Raw genomic sequence first — 20,980 nt, 5'->3', positions numbered from 1 at the left:
TTTATCTTTAAGTAATCAGAAAGCCAGCTCTTGAAAGTGATCATACCGCTTAAAAAATTGTAACACACAAAAAAGCAGCCACTTCTCTCGTATTATAAAAACAATGTACCTCTAGATGCTTTTCAAATAGTAGCCTCAAAAATAAAGCTGAAAAAAATTAATGAGTATCTGAATACTGAAAAATAACAGCAAATATTTCAACATGCCAAAAGAATTAGTAAAGCTTTTTAGTAATGTCTGTGAAGAGAAGGAAAGTTTACTCATTGATATTATCCTTTTCCTAAAGTTGTGGGATACATAGAAATAAGGGAAATAGAAATTTGTTAAATTCAGTCAGATTTAATCCGATATACATTATAGTGAAGAAAGCTATAGTTAGTTTTGTTATATTTTAAAAATTAGCACGGGAGGGTAGATATTAAAAAAGTATGAAAATTGATATTCTTAATTTGATATAGTATCACCAAATAATATATATAATATACCAAAACAAAAAAACATGTATACCTGCATTGTCTGGAGAAATAGAAACAGGTCAAGAATATAAAAGGGGATAATTCTTCCATCCCCTTAAAAACAAACAAGAAAACCAGATAAGGAATCCAATAGTCATTGTTAAACCAGCAAGTGAAAGCAGACCTTCTTTTTCAATTTCACAAAGCGCAACATGAATTCTGGCAATAGGCCTTCTTTCCACTGAGTGTCTCTAGTTGGAAGATCAAATGTCTGTTTCCTCTCCTCCCTTCCACCTCTATCACCTTTTGGCCCCTCTTCCTCTTCTACCTCCCTCTCATCTTCCTGTTTCCTTCTACCTCCCATTCCAATTCTAACCCTTCTTACTAACCTCTTTCCTTTTTACCTCTCTTTCTATTGCAATTGCTCAAACCTGTCAAAAAGGTTATATTCATGGAAATAAACATAAATGAGGAACCCATAATGGAACATTCTCATTTTAAATAAAAAGATTTTTTGGGCCCTTTGTTTCACTGTGTATTATTTGTATGTTTACTTTTCCTCTTCCCTCATACCCCCACTCTAAAGCCTAACTGCAAGCCTCAGGCTTCCTAAAGTGGTCAGGTTAAAATTCAAATTCTTTAGCTCAGCACACAAATTTCTGTAAAACAGATCTTGCCTAGCTCTACTAGCTTCAAATCTTACTACTTTTTCATTAAAATAAATAAATAAATAAATAAATAAATAAATAAATAAATATTTAGAGAGGGAGGGAGGGGCTGAGGGGGAAGGAAGGAGGTAGACAGAGAGAGGGGGAGCAGGAGAGGGAGGGGGGAAAGAGAGAATAAGCAGGGGAGAGACAGAGGGAGAGGGAGAAACAGACTCCCCGCTGAGCAGGGAGCCCAGGACCCTGAGATCATGAGGGGAGATGAAGGCAGCCGCTCAACCAACGGAGCCACCCAGGTGCCCCTATTGTATTATTGAATTTATATGAAATGTTCAGAACAGGTAAATCCATACAGACAGAAAGTAGAATACTGGTTTCCAGAGTCTGGGATAAAACGGGAATGGAGAGTGACTGCTAAGACGTACAAAATTTCTTTTTTTGGTGGCAATAAAAATGTTCTAAAATTAGATAACAGTGATGGTCATACAACTTTGTGAATATGATATAACTGTACACATAAAAAGGCTCAATTGCATGGTATGCAAATTATATCTCAGTAAGCTATTATAAAAGAAAAGAAAAAAGAAACTATTATGGGACAGAAAACATGAACCTAATTGTATGTGAATTTAAGATAATTAAATGCCTACATGCCCAAACCCTAATTATAAGCTATACAACTTAAAAAGTATATCCACTATTATGTTAAAGTTGATAAAAATTAATTCTTTACTATATTCTATAGTAGGTATCAGCTCAAAACAATGAACAAAAAAAAAATCAGATTATCTCTTATCTACCATTTCCTACTTTCAACAGTTTTGTCCCTATTCTATTACATAAAAAGTGAAACTAATCATTTCTACTTTATTATTAAGAGTTGTTGTCAATATCAAATGGGATAATGTAGTACTATTATTAATAGGAAACTCCATTAGATTAATAGTCACTAGAGAGGATGAATGACTTAACTACAGAGAAGTTGGAACCAGGGCTTGGGCAAGATTAGCCTGGTCGTCTTTCCTCCCTCTTCCGCAACTGCCTACAGGCACAAAGCATTTGTTTGAGATGGTCTGTGCCAGTTGATAAGAGGCCTGCAATTGTAGAAGGCTGCTCTGACTGGGTAGATAGATGTATCCTACTTGGGGATGAAAAAGTCCTCTTTCTAACAGTTTTATCAGTAGTCAAGCTAGCATTATCATCTCAATTTCTCTAACTCCTATGTGTCTAACTCCAATTACAAGGGAAACATTTACTTTTTAACTTCCTAAGACCTCAGCATACATGAAAGCGCTTTATAAATCATAGAGTATAAGACAGAGACAAAAGTAATATGAAAAGTAATATTGAAGTTAATACCTTTTCCTGTACATCTAGACTAATATTTAAGCAAAAGTAATAAAAAACTTAAAAATATTTCATTTTGTTGCCAGTTAAAAAATAAATAAGATTGTCTGATCAATCTACAGACCGTTAGGTAATATATTTAATGAAAACCCATGAATATCAAGTAAAATTATATTCTGAACAAAGAATGATGACATTCGTTACATACAATGATAGGTTTTCAAAAAATCAAATCACTGATCCACTAGGAATGTACAGATCAGGAGGGTTAGGGGCGCCTGGCTGGCTCAGTCAGAAGAGCATGTGACTCTTGATCTCAGGGTCATAACTTTAAGCCCCCAGTTGGGGGTAAAAATTACTTAAATAAATAAATATTTTCTAAAAAAGGAGGCTTAGACTCTTGCCTAAATGACTAGATGTAATTGATATTCATAGAAATTACTATTAGAAATATTTTAAGCTAGTTTTTTTTTTAAGGAAAAAATCCTGTTTGTATGAAATTCCATGAAAATAACATTAATAAGAAATAAATACGAAAACTATCATGTAAATATATTTACAAATTAAAAGAAGTATGGGAAATTTACTGCCTAGGTACCCCTTTATTTTTTTTATTATTTTTTTCTTCTTTCGAAAATAATTTTTTTATTTGCGTGTAACTGACATACACACAACAATGTTACATTAGTTACAGGTGTACAATATAGTGATTCAATAACTGTACACCTTATGCTATGCTCACCATGAGTACAGCTACCATCTGTCACCATGCTATTACAATACCACACTGACTATATTCTCTATGTTGTACTTTTATTCTCTTTTATTCTATAAATGGAAGCCTGTATCTTCTACTCCCCTTCACCCATTTTGCTCATTCCCCAGCAACCTGGCTACCATCACTTTGTTCTTTGTATTTATAGGTCTTATTCTACTTTTTGTTTACTCACATTTGTTTTGTTTTTAGATTCTACATATAAGTGAAATCATACAGTATTTGTCTTTCTCTGTTGACTTGTTTCGCTTAATATGTTTCACCTATGTTGTCACAAATGGCAAGACCACATCCTTTTTGGTACCCCTTTCTTTCAAAGAAAATACTGCTCATATTTATCTAATCCAGTTTCTCTAAGCAGATGGAAAGTGACAATAAGTCAACTAAAGGAATAAAAATAAATACCCTATACCTCCATAATAAATGAATTCTACAAAAGGAAATGGAAGGGACAATATAGGTATTCAAGTAAAATACCCAATATGAAATGATACCTATTTTCTCAATTCATAAAAAGTCTAAATTACACAAATAAATCTCCTAGGTAGAGTGAACAGTTCACTAACAATCTCTTTCTGTAACCATAGTCCTAACCATCCAGAGGCTATGGCTAGGATGAAATGATTGTTTAAACTTGGTTTCAGCACTGCGATTTTTAGTGATTACATGACAATATAGCACAGTGGCTAAAAGCAGAGGCTTCGAATCCTGGTCTTACTATTTGCTAGCTATGTGACCTTGAGGGAGTTATTTAATCTAAGTCTCAGTTTCATCAACTGTAGAATGGAATCCATATAAGGTAACAGAAAGGACTAAATGATACAGCTTATAAAGTTTAACAAAATCCCTGGCATATGGTCAGAGTTCAAAGCATGTTAACTTTTATCATTGTCTGTATATCCTTTCCACTGTGTGTTGCTGTTCCTTAGGGCCATCAAATTCACCCCACACGTCACCTCCCAGAGAGATATACTTTTTTTGCAATGTGGACAATATTATCATTAATAGTGATAATTAACAAGTAATAATTACAGATGAAAAATTTCAGAAAATTGTATTTTCTAGCTCTTTCATATTTTCTACCATCTTTAGCCAATTATATTTATGCTTTAATAATACCTTAATGAAAAAGAAAATGAAGAAATGAGAACACACTAGTGAAAGAAAGAACAGATAATTAAAGTTGGCAACCATTTCCCAGTCCTTGCTGAAGCGGTATGATCTGAATTATCTAGCACCTCTTGGCTCTGGTCTCCAGAGAGTGGCTATGGTCATGCTCAAAGTATTAGATCACTGCAAATACACCATTAAAATTGGAAATTCATCCTTTAAGAGTCAAGTTGGGATATATCGTAAATTATAGTAAATCCAGAATTGGAACACCCCAATTAGAAAAGCTTTAGAACTCAATAAGCCATCTACATCCCTTGCTAAATGCAATAGAATGGACATGGAATCTATGATTTGTAAAAGCAGTCTATTTATAATTGCACATCACCCAGAAATAGCCCAAGGAAATACTAGTATCAACACAAATTTGTCATAATAATGAAAAACAGAGAAATCCAACTGAGCTCTCTCGACATCAGAAAGATATTTTAGTACGTAAAAAAAAAAATCAGGGTGTTTGCTAAGCTAAAGTATGTCTATATAATCACTTTGGAGATGAATTAAAAGAAAAGGAAAAAAAATATTTACAAAGGATGAAGAATTTGACAAAACTAAAATACAGTAACAAAGGTTCTGTAGGGGTATCAAGGTCATAATACCCAAAATAACCCAAAGGAAATTCAACTGAACAAAACTGAGTGTCTTCTGCTCTTCTGAATTCAGGTACAAATTATAAAAACACAATGCCAAAGAAAATTACACTCAATGAAAATCTTCTTAAGTGACACCTAAAGGAAAAAATTTTCCTATTTATTACTTGTAATAACACTCCTTATAGGGAAACCAGAATATATGATGAGGCACATACAACAACATGATTGAATCTAAACACACACACACACACACACACACACACACACACTCTCTCTCTCTCTCTCTCTCTCTCTCTCTCTCTTTCTATGCCAAGATTAGCAAAATAAGAATTTCATTTCCCACTTCCCAAAACTATAAGTTAATGACATAATTTGTAGTCAGAACTTCAACTGCTGTATAGTCACAGCGTTCTGCTTACCTTAGTGTTTCTTACGTTCTAACAGAAAATACACTTAGGATCACAGCAGTTTATCACACAATAAAGACGCAGCAAAAAAATACTTCGGCTGTCTAACTTACTGCAGGTAAACCATTCAGAGTACGTTTCTTTTTTTTCTTTTTTTAAAGTAGGCTCCATGCCCAATGGCAGGGCTTGAACTCATGACCCTGAGAATCAAGACCTGTACTGATATCAAGAGTTAGAAACTAAACCAACTGTGCCAATCAGGTGCCCCTAAAGTACTTTTTTCAAAAATAAAAAAAAATTTTAAGTAGGCTCCATACCCAATGTGGGGGGCTTGAATTCATGACCTGAGATCAAGAGTTGCATTCTCTAGTGACTGAGCCACCCACGTGCCCCCTCAAATTACTTTTAAAATTAGTATGAGACGATAAAAGGGAACTACAAAATGCTATACACCTTTAGAATTTTATTTGATATTATCCACCTTTTATTCTAGAAAATTTGACCACAGCTTTTAAAATGTTTCACATTTTGCAAGATCACAAGTTAGAGCATATGATACATCTGAAATTTAGAGATGTCTGAAAATTAATAGAAAATGAAAAAAAATTCAGTATATATTTTCTTACTTACTACATAAAATCGGAGAAGAGGGCGTTTGCAGTGTCAAAGTGGAGCCATCTTTCCTTGTGATATTAACTCTAAAAACCAATCTGGCACGAGTGCTTTTTTTCTTGGAACCAGCGATTCCTATTCTGGCTTCAACATCAGCGTTCCTCAATTTCAATATCCCTACGCAGTCCACCCTAACACACACAAAAAAAGATATTAACTGATATTTTCTGTTGTATAAACAGTACAATATTCTTAACCAAATAAGTCTCATTTTTTTTTCTTTAGGAGGGGAGGGGCAGAGGGAGAGAGACAATCATCTTAAGCAGGTTTTACACGCAGTGTGGAGCCTGACGGGGGCTCAACCTTACAACCCTGAGACCAAGACCTGAGCTGAAATCAAGAGATGCTTAACTGACTGAGCCACCCAGGTGCCCCAAGTAAGTTTCTTTTAAAAAAATTTTTGCTAATTATTAATTTTTTGAAAATGTAATACAATCTTAAGGTTCCAAATTCAAAAAGTACACAAGGGTATATTGTGAATATTCATAATTCTTAATCTTGTCAATTTTTCTTTTATAATTATAGTGGAAAAAACAGTAAAGTAAAATCACTATTTCAAAATTTGAACACTAGTAACGGTTTATAAGAGATACTTTTGCCATTTTTAAATTTTAACTTATTTTTTCTATTTTATTTTTTTAAAGATTTTATATATTTCTTGGAGAGAGAGAGAGAACGAGCAGGGGAGAGGCAGAGGGAGAGGCAGAGGGAGACTGAGAAGCAGACTCCCCACTGAGTAGGAAGCCTAACACAGGGCTCTATCCCAGGACCCTGTGATCATGACCTGAGCCAAAGACAGATGCTTAACTGACTGAGCCACCCAGACGTCCCTAAAAAATGGTGAGCCACTCAGGTGCCCCTTGATTAATTTTTTTAAAGTATGCTCTATACCCAGTGTGGGGCTCAAACTCACAACACTGAGATCAAGAGCCAGTCAGGCACCCTAATTACCATTAAAAAAAAATGTATCCTCTATTTTTGCAGCTAATTCATTTATTAAAATAGAGGGAATGAATTTAACTTAAAAACAAAACAAAACTAGCAACTGTCCCCAAAAGAACAGAACACTATGTAGCCATTAAAATATATGTTATAAAATAATATTTACTATATGGAAAATGCTGATGGTAAGTGAAAGCAAGGTTACAAAACAGTGGGTACAGTATTATTTCACTGTTATCAGGAAAAAAGGCTGGAAAGATACATATCAAAATAGTGGTTACTGGGCGCCTGGGTAGCTCAGTCGGTTAAGTGGCTGCCTTTGGCTCAGGTCATGATCCCAGGACCCTGGGATGGACCCTCCACTGGGCTTTCTGCTCAGCAGGAAGCCTGCTTCTCCCTCTCCCTCTCCCTCTGTCCCTCTTGCAGCTTGTGCTTTCTCTTGCTCACTCACTCTCAAAAAAATAAAAAATAAAAAATTAAAATAGTGGTTATTTCTGGGAAGTTGGCTTTTGAGAGAGATGTTTTTAGATTTTAATTATTATTATTCATTTTTATTTTTTGTTCTGTATTTTCAACTTTTAATGAATAAGCACTATTTTTATAATCAGTAACTCCCTTCCTTTCTTCCACTATATACATTTATTTTAATAATTTTCAAACGTTAAAAAAAATAAGTCTTTACTAAATATTTTTCAAAATTTCCCCTTCCAATTAACCTCTTACTAACCTATTCAAAATGGCTTTCAAAAGGAAACCGAAAACTAAATACGGAAATGTCATTAGCTATCCAATACAAATAATTACAACGTAAGTCTATCCCTTTTCAATATATTTGCTGCTGTTATGGTTCAACTTTAGGATTAAAGGACCTTAAAAAAAGGTTTAAGGGAAAAAATTTTTTTAATTTAAATTATTAACACTTCTAATATTTTTTAGGCAATGAAAATGCATAAGATGAAAAAAAACATAGCCCCAGAGCATACTCTTTTTTAATATAGGAAAATTAAAACAGAAGGTGAATTTAGAACAACAATACGCTTTTTTCACATCAAGATGGATCAAGGTGCCATGAATGGTCTCTGTCAAGGAGTTTCTAATGCAAACACTAAGAAAGAATTTGGGAAAAAAAAAAAAAGCAGAATTTGGGAGAGCAAATCAAATTGTTTGTAATTTTTATTTTTTAATGTTACTTTTATTAATCCTAACGAGTCCATATTATTTTCAAAAAAGCCAGCATTCCACCTGACTTTTATTTCCTTGCCTTTCATCATGGGAATTCCATGGCAAAGGGAAAAAGAGTTCATTTTAACCCATTACCATTTTGCAATAATCTATTTTTTGTATTTATAATGTTTAAAACATTTTAATAAAATACTGAAAATCTTCTTTTTTTAACATTAGAAACTAAAATTTTTTTGAGCCCACGGCAAAAGTGTAATGTATACCGAAAAAGTTTTTACTAAGTACTTACGCCAGTGTCATGTTGTTGCTTGGATCAAGACCAACTTCTATAACAGTAGTGCCTTCAATGTCCACTTCTTTACAGGGAGTTGTATTTCGCCCAGTTACCCTGCAGGCCTGATAAAATCCATGTGGTTTCACTCGACCAGAGTCATTACCCACAAACACTTGCAACACTACTGGCTCATTATGGCCTTCCAGCTGGAGTGAGATAATATGGAGCATAAACACTAATTAGCCTTTCAAATAATCTAATTGTCAGATCAAACACTTATGACCAAGTCCTATATTTATAACTGGATAACAATAAAGAAATAATTTAAATCCTCAGGAAAAACAAAAGTACGATATTTTCATAAAAAGGAGAGTTGGCTAAGTTTCTGTATGAAATCGTTAAGTTTTAATTCTGTAATAATCACACTTTAACGAAAATCTTATATGTTTAATGATAAATTACCATTTATAATTAATTTGTACAACCAGATGCAAATGAATACACAGTCCTTTAGGTATTCATAAATTTATGGACTGCCAAAGCATGTGGGTTATTCAAAATTAACCACCACCACTAATGGAAAATTCACTAAATTGTGTTAGTGGCATCATTATCATCATCATCAAATGAGTACATACACTAAATTTTTTAGTCTTTTAAAAATATTTAAGTAGGAAAGCGTTTGAAGTGCACCTATACAAATAATAGGGAAATAGAGCCCATTTGCATAGATTAGATACACACACATCATGAAATCCTGGGCCAAAACATTATGGTTTGAAAACTGTTAGTTCAGACCAGGATCTATGGGTCCTTACAGGTCTCTAACAAGCCTTCATAAATTATAACTTGCATGATGAAGAATAAATTAATATTTAAAACTGCTTTTGGGAACAAATGTTTCCAATGCAGATTTTTGTTCAGGTTTATAGTTGAACACTGAAGCTGCTAATATAGAATCCACAAAATCACACAATAACTTATACAATGCAACCAAAGGGCTTTAAAAAACTCATAAATCTTTCTAACCCAGTATAGCTATATCTCTGTGAAAAGATATCAAAATGAGGGAAATAAGCAGATAAATAAACGATCTACCCAAACCATTAGCAGTACCTAGAACAGTGTCTGGCACATAAGGAGTGCATATTTGTTGAATGAATGAATAAATAAACTTTTGAGGTCAGTCAATTCACTCCCTATCACAGGTAGACAATCTAGTAATACTTCTGACCAGAGAGTACTTAAGCAAAGCATAACTTAAAATCAGAGCAATTGAGTTAAAAATACTGACCAAACTATCAACATGTCTGGTTAGACAAACATTTACAAAAAGCGTAAGTGAAATTTCTTATTTGTCTATTATTTGTCCTGAGTTTGGAGGATTAAGGATGGGTTGGTGTGATGAGTAGCAGAGGGATAAGGAATGTTGTTGTACATGTGACTATTAACGAACCTTATAAATGGCCACAGACAGGTTTCCTGATCCCAAGATTCTACCATTATTTCATTAAAATGTAAAATGAAAGACAGTCCAACTGAATACTGTTCAACAAATGCATTTTCACAAACTGTATTTAACAAGAATTTACCATGTGACTAGCCAAAATTCCCGTTTAATGTTTTATAAGGAGCAGAAACACTTATTAAATATCCCCCACCCAACTCTTTTTTTGGCTTGTCTTCAGACAGAAATATTCTTTCTAACAAAGTTTCCCAGGTGCTGAAATTTAAGCCCCCTTTTTTCAGTCTAAATTCTGAAAAGATGAAGATTCAGTTGATAACCTATTTCTTAAACTGAAGACTTAAATTATTTATCAACCAATTCTTTTCTAAGATGAACAGTCCTGATTTCTTTAGCCATCTTAAAAACCTTATTTTCCAAGTTCATAATAATTTCTACAATATTTTTTTGAATTCACTTTAAAATTTCTTCTTAAATATTAAGTTTGGGAAGAATTGAATACAGATGCTATCAATGTCAAATATAAGGAGAACATAATTCATGATTCCCAGATATTTATCAGAGTACATTCTCACCTTTTCTTTCATCTAAGCTAAAATTCAAATGACATCAAAGTAACAATACTGGGCTTTAGCATTCAGTTAGACTTTCGCTTTAATTTCCATTATATATACCTAGTAATTCTACCATTCTATTGTAGGCAGCTTTTGCTGGTTAAAAACAAAACTGGAAAAAATTATTTGTATATTGCTAAATAAAGTAAGTACCTTTACTGTGGGAAAGCCTTGCTGTGTTCTATCCTTTACTGAGCCACGGCTACCCTCAGTCAGGTACCGAGCTCGGTGCTGGGTCTCAGGCTGTACAACGATCTTCAGCTCCTTTCCCTCACTTTTAACAGGATACTGTCCACACAACATAGGGCTCTTCTTTACTCCACCTCCTTTTTGGTTTTCCAATGTTCTGAGAAGTCAAAGCACAATGTGGAAAAAGTATCAAAAAGAGGGGTTTTTTTCTCTATAAAAGTCATCTAAGATAAAGGAAGAAACAGAATAGGCAGTTAACATTAAAAACAACTGACTATCTTATTGACAACATACAGCCTAAGGGAAGATACATTCCATAAGCAAAGTAGCTCTTAAAATTCTGTAATAAAATTTAACTATACAGTTAAATTGCACTAAACAGTGCAAAAATAAAAAATGTGTTATTTGTGGTAGGAAGGGAGGAAGACTGAATGTAATAAGCCAGGAATAACAGGTAAGAGAATAGCTGATGTCATTATAACCTTTCACACTGTACTTCAGTCAAAACAAATTTTAAAGCTACAAGATTAACTATCATTATTTTCTAATCAGACTTGCAAAGCAAAAGAAAAGTGGGGGTAGCAAAAAGGAATAAACAAAAGGCCTTAATAAAACAATTAAAAGTACAGGTACTATACATATTCTTTCGGATATCAGTGATCCAATTTTTACTGGGAAATCAGATTTACTCTAAATAATCTTTCTTAGAAGTATAATTTTTCAGAGTATTTTTATTTGTGATTAAATAATTAAAGTCCTTAGCATATAAAATCTTTATAAGTTGGGATTTACAGATAGGAAATCTACTTTTTTAAATTGTATATTTTTAAATTTTTAATTTTTAAATTTTTTTTAAATTGGATTTCTAATGCTTGTTTATCATGCATTTGCTATGTGGAATGTATGTTCAAAGAAAAATATTTCAAATGGTGGTTAGTTAGGACTTTAGGTCAATACATTTAATCTGAAGCACTGCAAATGTGACAAATACAAAACAATACTATCAGTTTTAAAATAGATTTAAAATTATCCATGTATATTTTTTATAAGATGTTATTCACTTATTTGAGAAAGAGTGAGTGAGAAGGAGAGAGAGGGAGGGGGAGGGGGAGAGAGGGGGGGGAGAGAGAGAGAGAGAGAGCATGAGCAGGGGGAGGGGCAGAGGGAGAGAGAGAAGCAGACTTTTGGCTGACCGGGGAGCCAGAGACGGGGTTTGATCCCAGGACCCTAGGATCATGACCTGAGCCAAAAGCAGACGCCTAACGCCACCCAGGTGCCCCTATCCATGTACATTTAAAAATAGAGTCAGGGGGGCTCCTGGGTGGCTCAGTCAGTTAATGCTGGACTCTTGGTTGGCTCAGGTCATGATCTCACGTTTCTGAGATCAGGCCTGCATCGGCCTCTGTGGTCAGTGGGGAATCTGCTTGAGATTCTCTCCCTCTCTCTCTGACCCTCCTCCCTCAAATGAATAGATAAATCTTAAAAATAAAATAAAATAAAATAAAATAAAATAAAATAAAATAAAATAAAATATGTCATGGCCTATAATGCTTTCTGTATGACTCAAATAGAAAATACAGGAGCCAAGAGATAACTGTGGACCAAAATCTCCAAAAGCAAACAGGTCCCAGGAGGAACATTATGAATTCAAATGAAGAAGAGCAATGGTGGCTAAGAAGCCTTAAAAATGGCCCTAATATTTAACCTCCATCTCTAACCAAGTTGTTGCCTCTATTATCAAAAAAAAAAGAGGAAATACTGTATTCTCAATGGAACCAGGGACTAGGGTGAACCTCATCGCCAGGGAAGGGACAGAAGAACGGAGAAAAGAAGGAATGCAAATGGAATGTGCTAAGACTGACAAGGTAAGTGGGAGAGTTCTGAGGGCTAGTACTGCGCTGCATCATCTTCATATTCCCTGAACTTTGCACAACTCCTGAAACGAAGGTGCTGAGAAAATATCGTTGTTTAAGGCAAAAAGGAAAAAGAAAGGAACAAAGAAAGGAAAGGAGAAGAAAAAAAGAGCACCTATTACAAAAGTAAGATGAGAAAGACTGGATCCTAACTGGCCAAGGAATGCCATTCACATAAGCTGACAGATGTAAGTCAAAGATTACCCGTGTGTCATTTAAAAGGCCCTAGAAGAATAAATTCTACGAATCAAAGAGTTGAAACTGAAACAATGGGCAACAAAAATCCTATTTTGCTTTTCATCATTCTGGGTAGAAATTCAAACATTTGCTTTCAATACAATGTGCTCTTAATACATTTGCTCTTATCTATGAAAACCTACAATTATATCATTTTTCACTTATTTTAAGATCAAAGCAAAAATATTCACTTACAGAAACTATGTAAAAACACCCTCCGAATATTCACTGAATAGGAAATACAGCAAAATGCTAACAGCAGTTGTACTGAGTGACTAGATTATGGATTATTTATTTTCTTCTATTTTTCTGCATTTTCCCAAATGTTTGTAATTAAAATCTATTAATTTTATAAGAAAAGGGAACACTTAATTTGAAATATAAGGAAAATTTAGCATATGTCAATGAATTTGGCAAGATACAGTTTTTATATTCACTTATGCTAGCGAAGCTAATATTTATGAGGATAAACAGATGAAAACGAGTTTTACATTTCAGTAAAACAAAATATTTCATTTGGGATGAAGACTGCTAAGTAAGTTGACAAGTATACATATTCTTAAAGAAGAACAGTCCATGTAACTACACAAATTCTGAAATGATACTTTTAGAAGCCCTCAAAACTATCTTTATTCTCTAAGGCTTAAATGTAAAGATGGAATAGATATACATTTAGATCTTTAGACACATAAAACAATGAAAATGTCAACTAATTCTTGGAAAAGTAGTTAATGAAATTATTAATTTTTAAAGCATGATGGCTTAAGAACAAACAAAACAGCAGTTAATTGGGATTCTACTTTTAAACGACATCTAAAAGGTAAAACCACTGTTTTGGCATACTCTTCAGAAGTCTTAAGATGGCATTCTAATTCTTTTGTGTTACATATCTATGTCACAAAAAAATAATTTTTACTACAAAATGCCTAAAAAGGGTTTCACATCCAGATGACATCATGTCTTAATTTCTAGAAATATCTACTGATTCTCAGGACATTTAGTTGAAGAATTTAAGAATGACATGGCTAGGAATGTTTAAACACCAAGTAGTTCCTTTTCAAATGATTTTGTTTTCTTAGTAAACTCTAACTTTTATATAACATTTTAATTATACAAAAATGCTATTTCCATCTTGAAGATCAACAAACTGCTGTATACAACATATTTGAGAGTATATTTCCTATAATTTAGCATTATATAAATTGTAAATTTATGGCACATTAGATTTAAGGCTATATATACCTTATTCCTCAAAAGATTTCTAAATTTCTTTCATGTTTCTAACACCTTTCTTATTGAAGAATATAGGACGTTAGCTTGAGATTCTCTTAGTAACTGCTTTGAAAAGCCTGTTTTTCTATATATTTACATAAGGTTTTATCCTCTCCTTGATATAGTTCTTATAAATTCAAAATGAAAACTTCTTCCATCATTTCTATTTGCTAGTGCCAAATATTTTTCCATTACCTAAGAAGCTGGACATTTCCTCTGCTGCTTGATGAATTTCTGTTCCATGAATTATTTCATGAGAGATTCTGTCTTGACAAATGTTATTATACTTTCCCTGGGTAACCTCAAATCATTTCTAAGATATATCTATTATACAAAAGCAGAAGCAGAAAAGATGTAGGTCAAGTTATCTCTTTAATAGGAACTGCAAATTATATGTGTTGACTAATCCTATGTCAATTTGGACCTTTAACATTTATTTCAGTATAAAAATGAAAATCTCTCTTCTGGAACTTAAAAAAATTTTTTTGCACTGAAGTCCAAATAAACACATACCCATATTTAATGACAGATATACATGAGCCTTTTAAATCTGTGCTACTATGTTTCAGAGCATTATTCTGTAGGTACTACTTCTACAAGTATGTTCTAGAATTGACTCTGCTAATGGCAACATTTTAGGAAAGGGTATATCTTGTGTGTTTTTTTTTTTTTTTTAAAGATAATTTCCTAATCTGGACTTTCTAAAAAGAAAAAAACATTTAAATGTTTATTTTTATTTAACTACATCATCCCAAAGGAGTTCTAAATGAGAGGTAAAAAGAAAACAGTATAGAATAATTATGCTTAAATGGTAGATAAATGGTAGATATTATTAAAAGATGTACTGACAGAATATTTAAGAACAAGTTTAATATACATTAAAAATACTCTCTGTAGTACTCAACCAGATCTCTAACTTAAAAGGTATGAATGATGTCATCAAATAGTAAACCAAACTAAAGCTTCTCCATCACTCTTTATAACAACCTGAAATTGTAGGTGGTTCTGGATCAACTAAAGGACCATATTCTGCCTCCCAAAAATAATCTCTCAAAATTCACTGAGTTAAAATTTATCAAATTACGTTGAATGTACTATAGGAAAATCTAATTTAAAAAGTCTAGCAATTAAATATGATAAAAGTACTAAAGTAATTAAAAAGTTAAATATAAGTCATAGTATTCTGTACTATAGCAACAAATACTCTGTACTATAGCCACTGAAATATATTTATTTGCAGATATATATTTATAGTTGAGTGTTGTGAACTGGCAGAGATGAATGAAAACTCAAACATGTACCATGACCTGTTCTGTCACCCTTCCAATACATAAACCCAGAATCACAGAAAAAAAAATTAGTGATATATTTATTTTTTTAAATGTCAGCATAATATATCAAAGAAAAAGCTTAAAATAAATACATGAATCTAGATGATGAGAATCAAACCATCAATTTAATTTTTTCTTGTTTTCATCAAAAGAAAAAAGTCTAAAATCCTCACAGAAATGGAAATGGGTTGAACCATATGGGGAGACAACATGAAAGAACACAAACTAGCCCTTTTCGAATGTTTTGAGTTAACTACAGCCATTCACACTCCAGTTATTTCTCAGAGTAAAAATATTTTTAAATCCTTTTAAAATACAAATCCATTTGAAGTTTAAAAGTTATTTCAAAACATTATTTTCTACTAATCATATCCATAATAAGATACCTATTGCTAAAATCTATTAATATGTTTTTCTCTAGTGAGCCTTGGTAATTTTAAGTTTGAATTTTCATGTATTTCAATGATAAAATCAGTATCTTTGCTTTATATGCACACTTGAGTTGAGCAATTACAAAAACTGAGGCATGATTGATTGATTTGTTTTGTTTTGCACAATGGTGATAGAACTTTAAAAAATGTGAATACCAACCCATTTCCTGCTTTTGAGTTGCCTTTGTTGTCCGTGGTAAGCTGAGAAAGCACATAGTGAGGTGCTTTGGCACTGTCGGCATCAAATATATCCATATTAGATTCTTCACAATCTCGTCGTTTGACCCCCGGCCTCTGCTTTGGATTTCGTTTTCGTGATTTACGAGGTACCTCAGTGTTATCATTGTAGGAACTGGTGCTCATGTTACTGAAGTTGGAGGGGGAATCCTCCATCCACATACTGCAGCTCTGCTCTGATTCCAATCCACACCCCTCATCCTGGCAGGACATCCGACTGTTATCCAGCAAGTCCTCAGGTGGTGGTGAGATGTACAAGACTGTGTGCCTCTTCGGTGTTGATGGATGCTGCTGAACTGTGTTACTGGTTAACTGCTTTTCACTTACCCCTCTGTTACTTACCCCCAAGGCTGAGGAGCAGCTCTCCACTTGCATAGCCTTGCTGTCGGTGACTGAGGTAGAATAAATGGTAGGGCTGGAAGAGGTGGTAAAGGAGCTGCAAGCACCGCCCATGGAGGAAGAGGAGGGAGCTGAAGAAGCATCTGCGGTGTACAATTTAAGAGTAAATACACTATACATATTTTCACCTATGCTGGCTAGCAGTCCCATTGAAAATGTGATTCGTGAACTGATTGTTTTTCCCCAAAATGAATAGTTGGAATTTGGTTAAGTTTTAGAATATAAATGCTTCGAGCAATACAAGGCCTAAAAAATGCAATTTTAAAAAATGCCCAAATAGCAGTATTTTACTTGTGTTATAATTGATAGATTTTTAAAAATCTAATTTAATGTTTTAAGCTGTAAAGCAAGAATAAAGCTTTTATTGCCTCAGCTGGATGTTCTGTTGAATTTTAATCATTTAAAATAATAAAGAAAACCCCAATATGAAATATATGCTTGTGGTCCACATTCAATGCCAATTAAATAATCCATTATAGAATTTGAAAAGTGGGACTGTGCTTAGCCACAAAATATTAAAATAAGTTTCTAACCTATGAAGCAGAGAACTACAGGTCATTTTTAATGCAGACACTCCCTGCTTCAGAGGCAAATCCTGGAATAAAAATATGAGAAAATAAATGAGAAAAGAGCTGCTGATTATTCCAGATATCAATTATAAAATGAGAAATAAATAGAAAAAAATATATAATCAACTGAATTGGAGGCAAAATGGAACTGGTACCATCACTATGATTGTTGTAAAATCTATAATAGAAGTGAAAAAAAGTTTGATTTGGAATATGCTGGGCTGTGGAACATAAGGAAGTTAACCATTAAGGGTATCCAGAAATTGGAAATGGCAGTTCAAAACATAATCTCTAAAATAAATAAATCCATCCTTTATGGCAGAATGAAAAGTAGGGTAAGAACTGATTACTGGATGGATTTCTCTTACAAAGTACTTGATTACACACTCAGCAATTGGTTACCACTATTCATTTCCTCTCTCTTTAAAGGGCCTGCTTGATTTTAACCATTAAGGGAATTTCTTAATATAAGTAACAGTAACTTTTATCGACTAAAACCTAATAGAAAAGAGTTAAACAAAAAATTCTAGTGCTGGGGAAGCACTAAAATTGGTTTCTATAAAAAGGTCTTTTACGAAGCCACTTATTTATTATGCCTAGCAAAAAAGACTTAAGTAGATCTTTTCAAAATGTGGCAATTGGCATAACAGCTTGTTGAAAAATACTACTACTTGAACCCTTTACAACACAACCTCAAAGGCACACTAATAATGTTAAGGTTGGAAGTTGTCAGTTCTATTTTAGAAATACCATTTGATCTTGTATAAGATATGGAAAGGTTCATAATTATTCACACACACAACTAAAAACAGGTAACATGTGACAGAGAATTAAAGATATGTTTAAATCTAAAATTAGATTTTATCTATAGCCAAGTGTGCCACTGTGTTAAAGTGGTAGGATCAAACTTAAAACTGATGTGCAGTCATTGGAATTGCAATATTCTTATCGATTATAATATAAACAGTGAATGTAAGAACGCCAGTGTTCAGATAATCAAAAGCCAAGTGCCACAGATCTATTTTTAAATTAAAAACATGTACCAGAACACTTAAGTCATTTGAAAGAGCTAAATTCACACATAATTTTTCACTGCTGTCAAGGCTGAAGAGCATAGTAATTAATATTAGCCATTAATGATGTGATCTACATAATGTCACATGGAAATATTTTTCCCAACTACCATAAGTCAAAGAACCTAGAGCAATTAGATGATACCAGTTCCATTTTCCAGTTTGTATCCTTGTCAAATGCAGTAGCTGAAGTTGGAAAATTCAGTCACTTTAAACTGCATTCCAATTTAAAGAAAAATTTATCAATTTTGTATCATGCATTAATGCAATGTTTTCTTAGTAAATAAATATTTTAAAAGATTTGTAAAAACTACAAAATCTAGATGCTAATGTCAGTGACAGTTTAGGAGCTGATTTGTAGCCACTTTGGGTTTAAACAACAAGTTTTTTCCTTGTTTTTTTGAAAAACACTATAAAAATCATTTTTAAAAAATAGAAAAGGTATGTATAACATTCCTCCATCTGTTCCAACTATTGGCAAAAATGAAACTAAATTTTTTTGTGTGTATAAGCCTGTGTTGTTCATTTTCAGAGAAATAAAAGTATGCAGCATGCAATATTTGCAGTGGAACACACAAAACATGCAGCATGAATGCTGTGAACGTGTATTTCTATGAAGCGGCTTTCTCCCACCCACCCTTTTTGAATCTAAGTATCATGCACATGAGAATGCAGAATATGAACATCTCAGGGATCCCTGTCCATGACAGATGGAAAGTACTGGTGAAAAGCAATCATGAACTCAAAAGCAAGTTATGTGATATTCATGAATTTAATATGCAAGACATAGCCTAGCAATGCTCTTAAAGGTATATATGACTTTATCTTGCAAATCTTAAAGTAATCATGGTTATAAAACCCAATTGATATAATCATACATAAATGTCTGTTCTGGGACAGGTATGCCAAACTGTGATCTCATACCCTACATAAATTAAAATAGTCTATACATTTTCCTTGGGACACCTAACATACAATTTCTGTATTTTACCTGCAGTTTCCTGGATATACTTATTAAATAAAAAAGTTCATTAGCACAAAACTATGAAACTGAAAACGTAAACTGTCAGAAGACAGCAGAAAGCAACATTTAATTAAAAAATATTATTACTTTTTAAAGCCTATCTCAGTTTGAGCCTAAATTACAAAAAAACTACAAAAATAGAATACAAGATTTTATTCATTTTAAGACTACAACAAGTAAGACAATTTTTTAAAACTATAAAACTCTTTACAACAATATCATTGTTACGTTGATAATGACGATAATGGTGTATAAAATCCTTCACATAAAGATGTTTTACATTCTGGTTAGCAAGACATCACCTAAGTGTAATAATAATGCCAAATGAGGTGGTGAAGTAGAGAATAAAAACTATGGGCCCTTTCTTAGACCCTTCCAACACCTAACACAGAACCTTTCATGTAGTAAAAATTTAAATTTTTTATTAAGTTGATTTATTAGAAGCCAATATTTGTTAACTATGTTGAATTAAAGTTATATTGGCCAATAAATATACTAACATACCCATAATGAACACATCGGGTTTAAAAAAAAGGATTTACCACTCAAAGTGCTTAAAATATATCTTACTATAATAACATTATAGTTATTCAGGGAAGGGTTTAGAAGTAACTCAAGAGTTTAGAGGTAGCTATTTGCTATTTCTACAAAGAGTGTGCTAATAACTTTCTTTCCTGAAACTATATATAAGCCAAATTATCTACTTGTGTATTAATCCATAAATTTACTAAGACTAAAAAATTCTTAATATTATTAAAAATACATTAAATTATATCAAAACATTTTAGATTTCTAAACATAAATTTCTCCTTCCCAAGCAATCCCAGAAAAGCACTCAAGAACATTATTGGGAATACTTTAAATGTACTTAAAATATCTACACAGACCTTTCAGTCACTATATCATTAAATATCAAAAAACAGCTTAACTGACTTTCTAGAACTAAAATGCTAATGTAATCCTGTCTCATCTATATATTCTAAGTTGTTATAAATAAAATGTGCTATCTACCTTTCCCCTCTTTTTTGGTTTTGAGTCTCCATTTTTATCTGTTAGGAATATATAGACTATGTTTCACTGCTGCATATTAAAAGTACAAAAACTCCAAAAAAATTTTTAATAATTGCTTTTATTTTCTCACTAAGCAGAATAGTTGTAATGTATTTGTATTTTATACCTTTATAATTTTATTTGTTCTTTTTAAAATTTTTTAATTCAAATTCAATTACTTAACATATAATGTATTATTTGTTTCAGGGGTATAGGTCTGTGATTCATCAGTTTATTCATTCTTTTAAATCCCTTACTAATCCTTTGCAAAGCTGTAAGTTTTTCTTAAAATTATCCTCTTACCTAAGTAATACATGAATATTTTTCATTTTTTTCTTTTATGAAAAAATTATCTTTGAACTAGAGGAACCATAACCTTTTTTATGACTAGAGAGCACGGTGAACCAAAGGGAAAACCGTTTCTACATATACTAATGAAAATTAAGATTTCAAAAAGAACACATTCGTTGTAAAATGTGTAAATGAAAGGAAGTATCACATCTATAGTGTTCTATGTCTAAGTCTAATAATTCTTTTATTAGCAGTAGCCAATTACTAGACCAAATGCCAGTAATGATGGTGAACAGCTTCTGTACATTATATTCTTTTAAGAACCGATGGAATCATTAAGGTTCAGCATGAATATTCAAAGTAGTTGGGATAAGGAGAGCGACAGATAATGCCTACCATGGAT

At 32.8% G+C, this 20,980-nt stretch overlaps 1 protein-coding gene across 7 annotated transcripts in view; it reads right to left on the bottom strand.

Annotated features, from left to right (window-relative positions):
* NFAT5 (nuclear factor of activated T cells 5) overlaps nt 1-20,980 on the bottom strand; it is a 112,227-nt gene that overhangs the window by 32,488 nt on the left and 58,759 nt on the right. For 2 of the 7 annotated variants that reach the window (XM_026495118.4, XM_026495119.4), the window contains 4 exons: nt 16,095-16,653; nt 10,715-10,907; nt 8,498-8,688; nt 6,043-6,215 (listed from right to left, as the gene is read on the bottom strand). In XM_026495118.4, the coding sequence (XP_026350903.2) occupies nt 6,043-6,215; nt 8,498-8,688; nt 10,715-10,907; nt 16,095-16,653 (1,116 nt within the window). Of the gene's footprint in view, nt 1-6,042; nt 6,216-8,497; nt 8,689-10,714; nt 10,908-16,094; nt 17,166-20,980 lie in introns of those variants that run through there. The other 5 variants (XM_026495120.4, XM_057314206.1, XM_057314207.1 and 2 more) reach the window with 5 other exon arrangements.

This window comes from Ursus arctos, unplaced genomic scaffold, assembly GCF_023065955.2.
Source record: "Ursus arctos isolate Adak ecotype North America unplaced genomic scaffold, UrsArc2.0 scaffold_19, whole genome shotgun sequence".
NCBI classification, from domain to species: domain Eukaryota; kingdom Metazoa; phylum Chordata; class Mammalia; order Carnivora; family Ursidae; genus Ursus; species Ursus arctos.
Note: the sequence above shows the minus strand (reverse complement) of the source record. Positions and strands in the feature narration are given on the sequence as shown.